Source organism: Diadema setosum, chromosome 5 (genome assembly GCF_964275005.1).
Source record: "Diadema setosum chromosome 5, eeDiaSeto1, whole genome shotgun sequence".
Classification (NCBI taxonomy): domain Eukaryota; kingdom Metazoa; phylum Echinodermata; class Echinoidea; order Diadematoida; family Diadematidae; genus Diadema; species Diadema setosum.
The window spans coordinates 32,533,304-32,548,741 of record NC_092689.1 but is presented as its reverse complement, the minus strand read 5'-3'; the positions used below and the strand labels follow the sequence as shown (position 1 = coordinate 32,548,741).

The window sequence follows — 15,438 nt, the reverse complement described above, 5'->3', positions numbered from 1 at the left end:
CTTCAGGCATTCAATAGATATGGCGAAAATAGTGAAATTTCATGTATTTGACCCTGACCTTTTGACCTTTGACCTTTGACCTCATGACCCAAACTTTCACCAGAGAATCTTAATTGCGTAATACATGTATACACTAAGTTTCAAGAAAATATCTTCAGGCATTCAATAGATATGGTGGAAAAAGTGAAATTTTATGTATTTGACCTTGACCTTTTGACCTTTGACCTTGAGCATGTGCACCCAAAAGTTGATAGGCACAACTTCACCCCCTAATACACATACATGCCAAGTTTCATTAGGATACCTCAACAGGTTTTGATAGTTACCTTGTCCACAAAATTCATTACGGACGGACGGAAGGACGGACGGACGGACGGACGGACGGACGGACGGACGGACGGACGGACGGACGGACGGAAGGACGGACGGACGGACGGAAGGACGGACGGACGGACGGACGGACGGACAACCCGAAAACATAATGCCTCCGGCACCACTTCGTGGCGGAGGCATAAAAAAAAATACGAAAGCTTAGATCAATTAAGACTTTACACGTGTCTAGACAATACCAGTTTCTCTGAACCTGTGTAGACAAAATCCTGAAGATCCAAATTCAACTATCGAGTCTAGGGTCTACATCTAGATCTAGATCTAACAGTGCAAGTAACAGTACGATTGGTTTGGACTAACGTTTGTAGATCTACGAGCGACAGAGCTACATGTAGTTAACACTAGACCCTAATGTTATAGGTCTATGGACGTTAGATGCCCTACACTGCACTGGGTCCAGGACCAGGACTAGATGATGTATTGTAGGATTAGGGATCTACTGGATTTAAACACAAGGCTCGTGCCAGGCATTGTATATGTAGGCGTTGACTTTCACTTTGTATAGCAAGTCACCATCATTGAAGTCACCATTGCTGCAAATGTGGATGCCGAGAGTGTGTTATAAATGTCGTTGTAAAAGTTCATAGCGTAGCGTGATCAAAGAGCGCTTAGCGTATACCGTACATACGCTGCCCATTTTTTAACGGCGCACTTCTGCGTAGAATGTACGGTGAAAGCGGCATGAATCTTGGTTGACTTAATTGCTCAATAACCATCGGATTGATTCCTTTTTCAGAACAGTAGGAGTGCAAAATTCATAGGGCGTACACATGTATTTGATGACATCCTTTGTTTTCTTTGTGTCCTTATCGTCTATAAAGATGCTGTTTATATAGAGCAGTCTCTGTAAAAGTAGCGAACCTGTTGTTTTCAGCTTCCATGTTTAAATCTACCGCTGAAAGTCTAGTCCCACACAGCTAAATTGCTGGCATAGCTAGCGAGAATCGAGAATAACGATTATATCGAGCAAAGCATATCGCGGTTGTGGCGCAACTGCGTCGATAAGATGCGGGATTCAAGTACTCGATGATTAAAGTGAGGGAGCAAAAACCGATAGTCACATCGACAGTGGGTTATCGTTTGCAATCATTACATTTTGTGTGCACTATAACTTTTGTAATGCACTGCCAGCCTGTATCATAAGTATGTATGCTATTTTGATTATATACAACAATATCTATATATATATATATATATATATATACATATATATATATATATATATATATATATATATATATATATACATATACATGCATATATATATATATATACATATCAGTTTTTCCCAGGAATTTCCAGGAAGTATGAGTTGTATACTTGATAGTTGATACGTTTCCTCTTGAGTCTCAGTCTTAATTGGAGACCAAATCTTGATGGGAAATATAGTATGTGCATAGCATATATATGCTCAGTCTTAACATATTTCATCAATATGATCAATTTGCTGTTATAAGTCCCTGGTCAGAACCCCCACTTCCCCCCCCCCCCCCCCCCCCCCCACACACACACACACAGCTGTCAACAAACTGCCATAATTGCTGTGAGCAACGTACTGATCGATGCACAATTTAGATCCCACTGATTTGCACATCAATCTCACCTGGACAACGTAGCCAGAGCTCAGCTTGAAGTTGCTTGGGAGCTTGTTGCCATTGACGAGGACCTTTCCCTTGATTCCTCTTTTATCTTTCCTTCCTGCAAGGGTGTCAAGCAGACTGAGAAAAAACAAACAAACAAACAAAAACATCAAATCACAGAAACAATTGAAGGAGAAAAGAAATGCATGTCATCAATGACATCATCCTACGATCATTAATGAAATCTTGTTCGTTTGATTTTATCTTTCCTTCCTGCAAGGATGTCAAGCAGACTGAGGAAAAACAAACAAACAAACAAAAACACCAAATCACAGAAACAACTAGAGAAGCACTCTCAGAGCGGAGACCTCCGCCAAGCATGCAGCTCATTTCCACCACTGATCTTGTTCTTCCATAGAGATATCAGTGATTTCCACCCATACATGTACAACCTATAGCATTGTGTGCTGAAAAGTCCCCAATTTCCCAACATAGAAGCCTTTGTTACGTCATAAACCCTCAGCTGCATGGCACGCCTTGCCCTAGCAGAAACTAGAGCACGCATTTTAGTGCGCGCATGCAAACCTCACATACGCGCAGCCTGAACTCCCAAGTTCATTGACCCTACCTGCCGAAATATCAAAAATCATTTATAAATTCCGCAGAAATTCTCGGATTACTACCAAAAGTTAACTGTTTGTTACTTGTGTCAATCTCAACCTGCAAGTTTCATCTAAATCCGTGCACAACTTTTTGAGTTATTTTGCACACAGACAAACAAACAATCGAACGAACACACAAACCAACAGTAAAGAAAACATAACCTCCTCCCTTGGCGGAGGTAATCAAAGGAGAAAAGAAATGCATGTCATCAATGACATCATCCTTCATTAATGAAATCTTGTTCGTTGATTGGTCTACACAGCGTCAGGTGACCACACATACAATGCAGCATTGCTACACTGAAGACAAAATGTTGATTGGGAAATATGTGCCATATATGCCATGATGTAATATTCAAGGTATATTAGATAGCATGCCTAAGAAAATGATATCTGTAGTGGCCCCGCAGACCAAAGTGTATATTCACATCCACTGCGCCATACACTGAATGGTTGCCTGTGCCCTTAAAATGTAACAAACAACAAATCTAGAGGAACCCTTATCATATTATGAAGTGACATTGTTCTGTGATTAAAAAAAGAAAAATTGTTTGAGGACATCAGACAAATATCCTACACGATTTCAAGCCTCTGGTAATATTATGGAAACCACTTTCACAGAAATTGCAGTATTTTCTTTGGGGCTATAACCCTTAAAAACAAAAAAACAAAAAAACAAAAAAAATTGTACTATATCTGTCACCCAGGAATCCATACCCGGTTTCAAACAGCATCTCAGTGCATGGTAGATCTGTTCACTATTCACCGTGCACATTTTGAAGTCATATTTTTGTGGTGAATCTCACATGCTGAAGTCATCTAGATGTGAATGTTTTGAAGAGCATGACATTTATTGTAGTTCAGAGTTATATGCTGGGACTGAAGAAACGAGATCGAATATCAGAAAGTCCTACGAGTCGCCTAGATTCATGTCAGTCACTACTAGAATTTACAGAACTGCATAGATCTAGTAAAGGAAATGGAATTATGTTTTTCAAGAAAGTTGCATATATATATATATATATATATATATATATATATATATGTACATGCACACATATGCAATTTCCTTGAAAGACTGCCCTACAAGAGAATAGTTGATTTTGATTTTTTTTTTTCAGAAACACACCAACATTTTGTAATCATGTGCCCAATATTTTGCAATGGAGACATCAGAGCATTTTCTTTCCATAGTACAGATACATGGCTAAGGAATTGATACTTTCTGCTAAATGTGTCAAATAGCAAAAAGTGCTGGTAGTGGATAAAAAGTGAATGAAGGCACTTACAAGTATCATATTTCATTTGAAGCATCTGAATTGAATGTATTTATACTGATTATTCTGGCAATCACCTACATGTATGTAGGGATTTTTCTGACCTTGTTTTTTTATACTGTGTGTGTATGTGTGCAATGCCAAATAGCTTGCAACCTAAAATCCTGTCCAGGTAGGGAAGTGTATGGCAGGGCTGAAGAATAGAATTCTACAATCTAATCACTGCACACACACAAAATAACATATGTGACTATACAATGTATATTGCATGACAGTCTGAAGCGTACTTGAACCACTTTAGCAGCCACGCCGTCAAGATATGCCAGAACTCCAGATAACTGTGCTCATGAAATTATGGGTCACTGAACATAGTTGATGGACACTGTTCAGTGTCAGAAGACCTTTCACAGGATACAAAACTCTTTGTTAGATGGTGAACAGACTCCTACACAATTGGCTTGTCTATGATGCAAAATCCTTTCATACGATTCTCACACGTTTCTTCTCTGAATATGTTGACAATCGGCATCCCACATCAAAGGCCACAGTTAGTTGTTGCTCCAGGATCTATTGTACATCAGATATCCTTATTGCACAAAAAGACTGCGAACCAATGACACCGTTGTGCGATCGTGTGTATCACTGTCACGCAGAAAATTGTAGTTATATCACTAGGGTGTTTTTTTTTTTTAATTCAGCCATAACTTATACAATATATGACACACAAGGCACTGACTCTTGTTACTAACCATGCATTCCTGTGTAAATAGAATAGTGACGAAATTGAATAATTACATTCATATCTATTTATCTAACAATGTGTATTTGTGATATATATGTATGTATGTGTGTGTGTGTGTGTGTATATTATGATAAATAAAAATGTTACATAGATTGTGTACACATCTATCCATTATATGCCCTGAAGAGAAAAGGGGGGGGGGGGGGTTATAGTCTACAAGTTTTATCTAGTGTCTTTATACACTTCACTCTTTCAAAATCATGTGCATATCTGAGTGATATTAGTTTCCAGAATAAATAGTTCAGCTACCTGTGAAACAACAAATATTGCATTTTGTATCACCCCCATACACATTGCTATAGTTCATACCTGCATATGCAAAGCTTCATGTGAATACCTACTATCATGCAAACTATCCCTGACTTTAAAAAAAATATCTATATCTATATTATATTGATTTTATTGGCAATCAGTCTTCAACAACATAAATAAAACAATGCACTGAGCACTCAGGAATGTAGATTAATGTGCCTACTAAATGTCAATGCATACAATGTAGTATCAGTTTCATGTATGAAGAATGGGCTGACACTGTGTCTGAGTTGAATAATTCATTATTTAACTCCTAACTGGCCAGGTCCACAGCTGAATGACTTGAGCTTGCAGTCATTTTCTGTAAAACACGAAACATTCGGAGCATGAGGCTTTCGCGACTTGAAGCAGGAAACCTTTGTAGCTGCATGAAACTTGCGCGAATTGTCGCAGGCATTTAATGCATTGTGAGGGCAAACACTTTCGTACGGCTTTCACATTCGCAAACATCGGTTCCTCACAAGATTTGTGGCAGTTTAATGCACGCAAAAAGTTCTATTTTCTACTTACAGTGAGCGTGGCATACGCAGCAAATGATCCAGCTGCCACCTCACGTGACCTTAGGATGCACTCTTTGATGGCGGGTTGAAATGCTGTTGTACTTGTTTTTGTTTTGTTTTGTTTTCTTAACTGTGAGGAGTCTGCGTTGTGTAAAAATGGCACGCATGACCGTTCCTTGCTCCCCTGACGAGGCAAGTGTTCACTGTGAGTCAGAGGAGCATGAGCTGTGTGGATTTCTTTTTGTGGTTTACAATTTAGCTTCGCCTGTACCCTTCGGTTATATCGGCATAACAACTCATGCATTGATCAGCATGGTTCATATGCCTTTGAAAAAAATGTAACTTTCAACCTCTCAATGAATTGAACCCTGTTACAGAATTATTTCTATTCTAAGTAGTCTTTTGTGTATATCTTTGTTCAAGTTGAGATGATTGGATTGTTGACAGCACCGAAAAAAGCTGCAATAATTTCTCAAAAGCGCTGATCATGAGATATGCCTATATCACAGACTCTTTGGAGCTGAACACCTAAAAAAGAGTCTGATGCATATCTCAACACCTGTTTGCCAGCTAAACTAGCTCATAAGCTTACACACCAGGCTTTATACAACAATCTGACCCACAGAAACATTTTGCTGAGTCACTGCACAACAACATATACTGGCAGTGTCGAGACGTTTACACTTTCAACTTCACAGTGCCAAACTGGGTGATTGTTGACGGTTGTTAATGGATTGAGTGACACCGGCCATCCAGGAAGACTTCCCATGTTTGGTTAAACTTGAGTGTCAATGACCATGCATCCCCAAACCAGCAACTTTTCAATACAGCAGGCTACAGGTGTAGGTGTACTGACTGTTTGACCATGCCCTAGCAGAAGGGAGGACATGCACATCCAGATTTATACCGGTACCCCACAAAGATTTTAACTCGCACAGCATGGTGAATCTTGGTAGGCACTTGTCACCTACTAAACTAGTCTTATCTCTTATTGGGCTTGGATTTACATTATATCCAAATGCTACTTTGAGGCACTGCACACTGCATCCCTCTCAACATGATGATAATGAACTCATCCAAGTATGATAGCAATTTTGACAACACAATAATAGATGTCATATGTACATGTACATGCACGTGCATGTACATGTACAATTCTAATAGCGGCAGGCGAATGTGATGCCCCAGAACACATATCCCATGGAGGCTTGTGCCAATCACATATCTCATTTCAAAACCATGTGCTTGCCCTTTCAGAGGAGAGGTCTAAGGACTCATTTTGCAATATATACTTACGACGTTTTGCCACTTCCAGTCGGTCCAAGCAGTGCGTTTAGTCCAGGTGCAAATACGCCACTACAGATGTTCAAAGTGGTTCCAGGGACAGCCAGACGCACAGATCGAATGATGCCAACATACAAGAGTGAAAAATAAAGGCATATTTAGATATCAATTTTCTTTGAAATTAACTTTTTTTTTTTTTTAATGTGTGTGTGCGTGTGTGCGTGTGATGTGTATGCCTTGAATACTTTGAAATGCATTTAATATCAAATTCAAGAAGCATAACATTGCTCTGGATTTCATGACAGTTATGTATGTTCACACGACATTTGTAACATTCAAAGTTGTACACTTTGATGATTATCTTGTACATGCAGTCCTGAACTACGATGTGCCTTCACACGACACCTAAAGTGTAACCTTTAAAGATTAAATTTTTGAGCTAGATCAGTCCCATTGATGATTAAACTACAGAACAAGAACAAATACACTTGTACACTTGTACACACACACGAAGCACTTGCCATAAACCTGATATGTGTGATGATACAGCGACAACTAATTATAATGGAAGATCGAAACGTCAAACCAATGTTGTGTGAATGTAACTATTGTGACAGTAAACTCTTCCTGCCTTAATGCCCACATCTTGTACTAAAGTCTAATTTAAAAACAGCTGCTACACACAGATCTTGACAACAGAGAAATGACATGTTACACAGAAAGAAAAAAAAATGTGGCATATGTCAATTGGCAACAACTTTAGGACATTATTTTGTCAGGATTACAATAATCGTCTCATTTGAGGTAGTGTCAGAAATAAACTGAAAAGTATACAATTTGCATATCTATGTGTGTGTACATACATGTAATTATCTACATACATGGATACATTATAAAACATACCAAATATCACACATACTCCGTAAAGACTGAGATAGGATACTACTTCTGAATTACAATTGAAAGTATTTATGGTATAAAAAAAAAAGGCATTGGACCATGAACAAAAATCAATAATGGAAGTGGTGTGGACATTCCACATTTTCTGAAGATTAGAAAAAATGTCATTGGCATACACTGTACATTCTTTGATCTCATATCTTTGTATATATATATATATAGCTCTTGAACTGGGGTAAAAGAAATTGACTTTGCGCTTACGTAATTCCCTTTAGGATTTCTTTCTCTCCCCCCTTCTTGCATCTTCCGCCAGTCTGCACGAAGTAGTGTACGTCATGACAGGAAATGGTTGCAGCGCTGGACAAGGTCTGTCAGAAACGATGAAAAAACAGGAAGGAACATCATCATGACTTCAATATAATTTCTTGCTCGGTGTGGCCTCACTGACCATCCAATCCACAATAATGTCCTCCTCACTAGGTACAGTACACCAACCAGCAGCCCTGAAGGTAAATCCTCATCGCTTGTGTGCACACAAAATACAGAAATACAGCTGTAGATTCAAATATGATCAATGAGAGTGTTATCTTATTTGTCTAAAAAAAGAGTGAAAGATACATTTGTATTGTTTCTATTGGGAGTAGTGATTTACACAATTTTTGAGCAGTCACATTTGATGCATACAATGTGACTGTAAGTCGGTTGTATCACAAAACATCCTACCACATAAAAATTTTGCAATTATAAGCCCAAAATAAGAGGAGATATCACTATCTATCTCAATAAACCATAACTGTAGACAGTTTATCCTAGAAACAATTTTCTTAAGGCACTAACACTGGGTTTTTGTTTATATACTTTATATTTATACGCTTATTTTCTCCTGCAATATTTCATTTTTTTTTTGTATTAAATGTATATATTTTATGTATGTATGGTATAAAACTTATGTTAACTTATTTCATGATTTATATTCTTCATTTATGCACCTCTATCTTTATGTATGTCCGAAAACAAATTTTATGTATATTTTATACATGACAATAAATTATCTTGAATCTTGAATCTTGAATCTTGAATCTGCAAATGGTAAATGCCTTTAAAATGTTTGGCCCGAAGTCATGAAGGTGGTAATGTATGGGGATCAAACCAAGTGCCACATGGCCAATTTCATTATAAAATGGTCATTTCGTCAACAAAATGGTCATTTCGTCAACGAAATGACTGATTTCGTAACGAAATAGGCCATGCCACACTTGGCGTCCCATACAAAACTACATATGTATGGTCTTTGTCCATGGTTTAAACCATGGACAAAGATTGTACCACCTTCATGAATTCGGCCTTTGTGTCTGGTGCATCTCAAGTGATTTTTTTTTTTTTTTTTTTAAATGATCCAATATAAAATCATACATAATTCATGTACAATGTACAATGCAAATATTAAAAATGTACATGCCAGAAATGTCACCAATACAGGAAAACATAGGGGGCTTATAAAATCTTCGTGATCGGAGATCTATTCAAACTTAGGGAAATAAAAATGTAACAACAACACGAGGACAAAACCAGACACAGAATCTACATTTGTATCTTTTTTTTTTTTTTTTCTGTATGTGCAAGGTTACACTTCTTCAAAACTGAAGTGTTTGGGTTTTTTTTTTTCTCCCTTCGGCCGTGACAGGCAGTGTTTGGCAACTTTATAATCTCTACTGCAGTCAGCCAAGGAGGGATAGAATTAGAAACACAACCAGAATTGGCTTATCATATTATTCTACAGACTACCAGGATGTCCTTGCTACTGTAAAAGTAGGTACGCCTTACAAAATTGTAGGACAGAAGTGGAGCGCGGCTAAATGGCTGCAAACACCATCATCTCAACTGAATCTTTAAGTTTCACTCAGTTTTCACTACAATAGTGCCACTTGCAGTTAGAGAATGGAGTCTACATGAAGCCATACATTGGGCACAACTCGGTGTTAAAGACCCAATAGCATGGGCATTCATGGATGACCCACTAAATTCGCTGACATTATAGTGACAACAGTGTGCATTAAAAGACCAGTCAGTGAATACATGCATTGAAGCGTATGCTCAATCGGTAACTATCAACTCCAATCAAGATTATTCTTTAGCTGTGTGTAGTGTACTTGCAATCAAAATTACAACCCCAACAAATCAGTAATGAAGCTGAGTACCGGTACACAAATCATTAGAGGGATTCTCAAATACATGTACATGTATATCTGCACTGGGCCAGCCTTCCCTCTCCGTGGATCCCCATCCCATCGAGTCCTTTAAAAATAAAAATAAAAAAACAAAAAAATATATATAAATGTATATATGAAGGGTTTGTTTGCAAAAACCGATAAGTCCATTTTTGAAGATTTTGAAGTACGATCTCTGGCAGAAAGTACAAAATAATACCTTTTAAATGATATATTCTTCTTTTTTTTCCGTGGAATACAGCCCAGTGGACTCTCCGTTTTGAGTGAATGTGCTCATGGACTAATATTTTCATAAAATATGTCTAATCATTGCTCTCTGTTCCGTTATTCTGAGATAGGTGTGCAGGAATGAAGATGTTCAACCTTTCTCATTGTACAGCTAAAAGAATTTTTTTGTATAACAAAAATGAGCTTGCACTACTGAGAGCATTTAACAGAGAAAAACACATCTATCAAAGTGATTAAAGAGAAATTATTGCATTGGTAAGAGAAACATGATAAGTACAAGTAGAATACCCATTGAAATTGGTTGAAGAACCAATCTAAATTTTGAAAATAGAAAAACAGTAAAATATAACACTGACTTACATGATTTTTCTTGAGCACATACATTGTACATGTACTAACTGGACGTTTTATCACATAATACCAATGTGTCTAACCAGATAAAGATAAACTAACTCGACAATGGCAGCTCATATTACAGTAATGTGACTTAAAGTGAAGAGCAGACACCTCTAGAGTAGGAAAAGTAAATACAGCATTATGTCTCTTCGTTCTATATTATAGAAAGAAGAGAAATAATGCTGTATTTACTTTTCCTACTCTAGAGGTGTCTAAAACTATAACTGACAAAAACGTCGGCACACACACACATGCATACCCTGACAAAAACATACACCAGCACATTAACAATACACAAGATGCCATTTTCACAAACACACCCCTATTATGCTTAAAGGGGAAAGCTAGTAACTGATCAGTGGGAATCAATGGAAATGCTGGGAGATGATTGTTCCAATCCTTCTGGGATTCATTCAAGAGTTCATTGTATATCTATTGTTGTGTGAAAATGATTTGCTTCAGAACGGTCTCATATTCAAGTAATGTGCAGATTAATGCTCCGTCACTGACCAGAGACGCTAACCTGGAAGCATTAAATTGCACATTACTTGAATATGAGACCATTCTGAAGCAAATCATTTTCACACAACAATAGATATACAATGAACTCTTGAATGAATCCCATAAGGATTGAAACAATCATCTCCCAGCATTTCCACTGATTCCCAATGATCAGTTACTAGCCTTCCCCTTTAAATCTCTTATCAATTCAGAATGATATTGATAACTACCATAATACCTTTCAAGTAAAATACGCTTGAAAGCTTTCTTAAAACATTTTACCGTCTTCTTACATTTCACATCAGAGTGGATAGAATTCTAGATTTGAGGGCCTTGAAAAAATGTTGACTTTTTGTAGGAGGATGTTCGAATCTGAGGGAAGTAAAAATTTCTACAATTTCTTGTGCCATAATTAAATGATTATCTTTGTCTAGTTTAAAATAATCAAGTAACGATACAGGTAAAATATCATTATAGCATAAGAACATCTATACCGCACTCTGTAATAATTATGTATCATACACATTTAAAATAGACAAAGTACCAGGTAAATTATTGGCAAAGAAGGCGCCCTATATAATGGTGAATGCGAGACTATTCTAATACAAAAGCTCGCTTGTTAAACAGTCTCTGCATATTCATACTCAATAGATTTCCCCCATGCTAAAATACAATAATTCAAATGTGGTAAAAATAAGGGTGTTAGAGATCTACTAGATCATATAAAATAACAAAGATCTGGAGTATGCAGTATATGACCGTAGTCTGTTTAAGATCCCAATACTTTTTGATATTTTGTCGCAGATGACACCAGTGTGTTCCTTCCATGACAAATAGTCATCAATTTCAGCCCACAGAAATTTTACATGAGATGGATGGAGGCACATAATATTATATTTTCATTTAATAATATGAATCACAATATAATCTTTATTTATTAGTTTATTTGAATACACCATATAATGTTTTATTTAAATTCAATGCCATTTTATTTACTTGCAACCATTCCGTAAGTTTACTTACATGTACAAGTATCTCATGTATACCCTACATGTAGAACATATAGTAAAATGTCAGAATTACTGTCGGACAGGAACACACCTGTTACTATGTCATCAGCAAACTGAATAAATTCAAGCTTGTCTGAAATATTCTTTGCACATATTTACAAAATATGAACAATAATGATTCATGAATGAAACTGCCCCTGCCACGTAAATACTTTTGGACCCAACATTAAGCACCCTGCTGCAAACAGGGCCTGTCAGGGGTAATTATTCTAGCTGTTCCTGAAAGAGAACACACCATTAGCTTTTAATAATACAGTGCTGGGGTACACTGTAGGATCTATAAACACTCTCATTCACAAGTGTAATAATCGTAAATCCGTAGTGGAAGAATCACCCCATTAACACATGAGGCAACCATCAAAATCAACCCACCGACACTGTTCTGCTAGACTATTGTCACTGACTGTACTCGTCCGGCGATACCCGGGTACTAGTATATGAACAGATTCAATAGTAGGCCTACCTGCCCCCGATCAAAAAAAAAAAAAAAAAATGAACTGACGTAAAAACACATGCCGGTTACTCACGGAGTTTTCAGCCATAATTGATTGTTTCAGTCCGTGCCTTGTTACCACTCGACGATCCGGTTCACTCTCGATGAATGAGAACAGCTGCTTCCGACGTACACACGAGTAGTATGCAGTCTAAATCTTCAGTAGATAATTCAATCCTACGATTGTTACGAGATGTAGCATACGGATCCGCACTCTGTGTAAACAAACACTGAAAACTGTTATGTCCTGTACGCAGCTGGAAGAATGAGCGTAAGATGCGGACAGCGCACGGACGCCGGACTACTACCGGGTATCTACCAACCACATCACTTGCACCGTTACCGGTACGCTACCGGTAACATGTATTGGAGGATGGTCGTGGCACGTGTGCGACCCTGTGCGACATCGACAATGCACAAGCTCGAGGTTACTCCGCGCGCGCCTGGAATACGTCGAATTCTATGCACAATGTGAACCTGTACAGTGATCTATCAAAGAAATTAAAACTACCGCACCTCATCGTTAGAGGCAAAACCTCAATGCTTCGAAAATTACCGTTTCACAAAAAAACAAAAACAAAAACAAACAAACAAACAAACAAACAAAAAACCCAAACGGTCACAGAACTTCTTTTGAAGTGCACGCAATCATGAGCCGAGGCGGAGAGTTTTTAGATTATTATTGTGTGTGTATGTGTGTGTGTGTGTGGGGGGGGGGGGGGGAGGGGAGCTGCTGCGGGCCAAATGGGGTTAAGAGTCACCCCACCCCCACCCCAATAGGGAGTTTTCGATTGGGTGAACGAGAAGGACGTGCCGCCGAGCGCAACCGTACGTCAAGGCGTCACGTCTGTACGTTGACCCGCTGCTAAAACACATTTCGATTTCGGGCGCCGGCGTCACGTCTCGTGGCGTGTGCAGGAGGCAACCAGGCCCTGTGCCTTGCGTGCATATAAGCGGATCGAATTTGTGACTCGTTTCTGTACTTGTAATATTGATTTTGTCTTTGACTAGATGCGTATCCTGGGAGGAATTATGTGGATTTTAAAACATGATGCATGGTAAGACTATTAGGCAAATGCACTGCTGCACTAGCTAGGCCAAAAGCACCAAAATCTGTTTGCGTACAGCATTACGCGTAAATGCATGTGTGGGACTACGGTAGGCAGTTGCAAAGTGCGAAACAGTGAAAACGGGCAAATAAAGTAGGTACCAGAGGCTGTAGTTTGTATGTCAGCGCTGCTGCTGTGACGTATCAAGATCATAAGCTTTCATGTAATTAGAATATAAATATTCTCTCGAAAGAAAAAGGAAAACAGGTGAACTGAGCACGCATTTCCCGAGAGTCATCGTGCTCTTTCGCACGATACCCGAGAGGAGTGTGACGTCATAGCAAGGGTGGGTTGAGCGCGGCGCAACCGATTTGGGTGGACGGTGATAACCGGGGTGAACGCGTTCGAAATTTGTGCGATGAGCCGAGGGTCGACACTCGCGCATGCGCAGTACGTAAAAACTACGTCATAACAGGGTGACGCCTGGCTCAACGTGCAAATCGAAAAGTCCCTAATATCAATGAAGAATCTCTTGGCGGAACCCTTTAACATAGGCTAAAGTCACAAGGTTTGGTTTGTGTGTGCTTTTTTTCTTCTTAATTTTGCACGCTTCCTTCAATTTATTTCTTGAAGCCGAGTTGAAGTAAAGTGCATGTGCGTAGGTGGGGGAGGTTGCAGCCCCAACCCTCCACTCGGTTCCACGGCATAAATACCAGCTGGACTTGTATAGGCATAATCATTCTCAAAGACGACTAATTTTATGACTTGCGCAGGTTTGTTAAAAATCTTATACAAAAGTATGTAAATTCATTTTTAACAGTTTATCAGATTCTCAGACACTAGGTAGGTCTATAGAAGGCTATACTAGAAGTTTTTTTTTAATAAGCACTTCTGAATGATAGATGCTCTGATGCTGATTGTAATAGACCTACATACTCTTTTATTAGGGATGGTACTTAATTCTTATCCTCCCTGTTTTTTTTTCCCCTCCTTTTTTCCAGATTGCTTGTTTTGAGCAGGCAGTGTGTGTGTGTTTTTTTTTTTTTCGTGTTTTTTTTCTTCGTAGAATTTGATGCATTGACATCATCTGTAGTTTAGGTATATACCATTTTCATGTTTTATATTCTTTATTTTACTTTGTTAACCCTTTGAAGACTAGTCATGAGTATACTCAGACAGGTGTCTATGGGAAACATTTGATAAAGCCAAACCAGCTTGTTCTCAATGGGTTAATCTACTCCTTATAAATATGTATCTTTTACCAAGACTATCGCACTGGTCTCCATGAACGGCCTTCCATAAACCTCTGTTACCAGACGAAAAGGAGACGTTGAGGGCGTTGAGGGAAGTAAGCTTGTTGCTGCCATAGAGTTATACTGAACTGAATTATGGTGTGCTGCAACATGGGTACTGTATCGCCTGTCTGATCACGGCCATCACGCATGTGTCAATGCGTAATGTTTCATCAGCATAATTTAATAATAATAATATGGGCAATTATAGTATGGAGCATCAAGTGTCGCATGGCCTATTTCGTTACGAAGTCAGTTATTTCGTCGATGAAATGACCATTTCGTTATGACGAAATGTTCTTTTCGTTAACGAAATGATCATTTCGTCGACGAAGTGCAAATTGTTCATGGTTTGAACCATGGTTTCAATTTATTGTACCACCTTGGCCATGGTTTAAAGCATGGTTTTAATTGTACCACCTTGGCCATGGTTTAAACCATGGTTTTAATAATTGTACCACCTTGGCCATGGTT

At 38.4% G+C, this 15,438-nt stretch overlaps 1 protein-coding gene across 1 annotated transcript in view; it reads right to left on the bottom strand.

Moving 5' to 3' along the window:
- Positions 1-15,039, bottom strand: part of LOC140228853 (broad substrate specificity ATP-binding cassette transporter ABCG2-like) — a 30,896-nt gene extending 15,857 nt beyond the window's left edge. Inside the window, exons 1-5 of the mRNA XM_072309124.1 lie at positions 14,935-15,039; positions 13,632-13,643; positions 7,969-8,075; positions 6,820-6,879; positions 1,994-2,108 (exon numbers count right to left, since the gene is read on the bottom strand). Coding sequence (XP_072165225.1) covers positions 1,994-2,108; positions 6,820-6,879; positions 7,969-8,075; positions 13,632-13,643; positions 14,935-15,039 — 399 coding nt within the window. The remainder of the gene's footprint in view (positions 1-1,993; positions 2,109-6,819; positions 6,880-7,968; positions 8,076-13,631; positions 13,644-14,934) is intronic.
- Between the last annotated feature and the right edge of the window lie 399 nt (positions 15,040-15,438).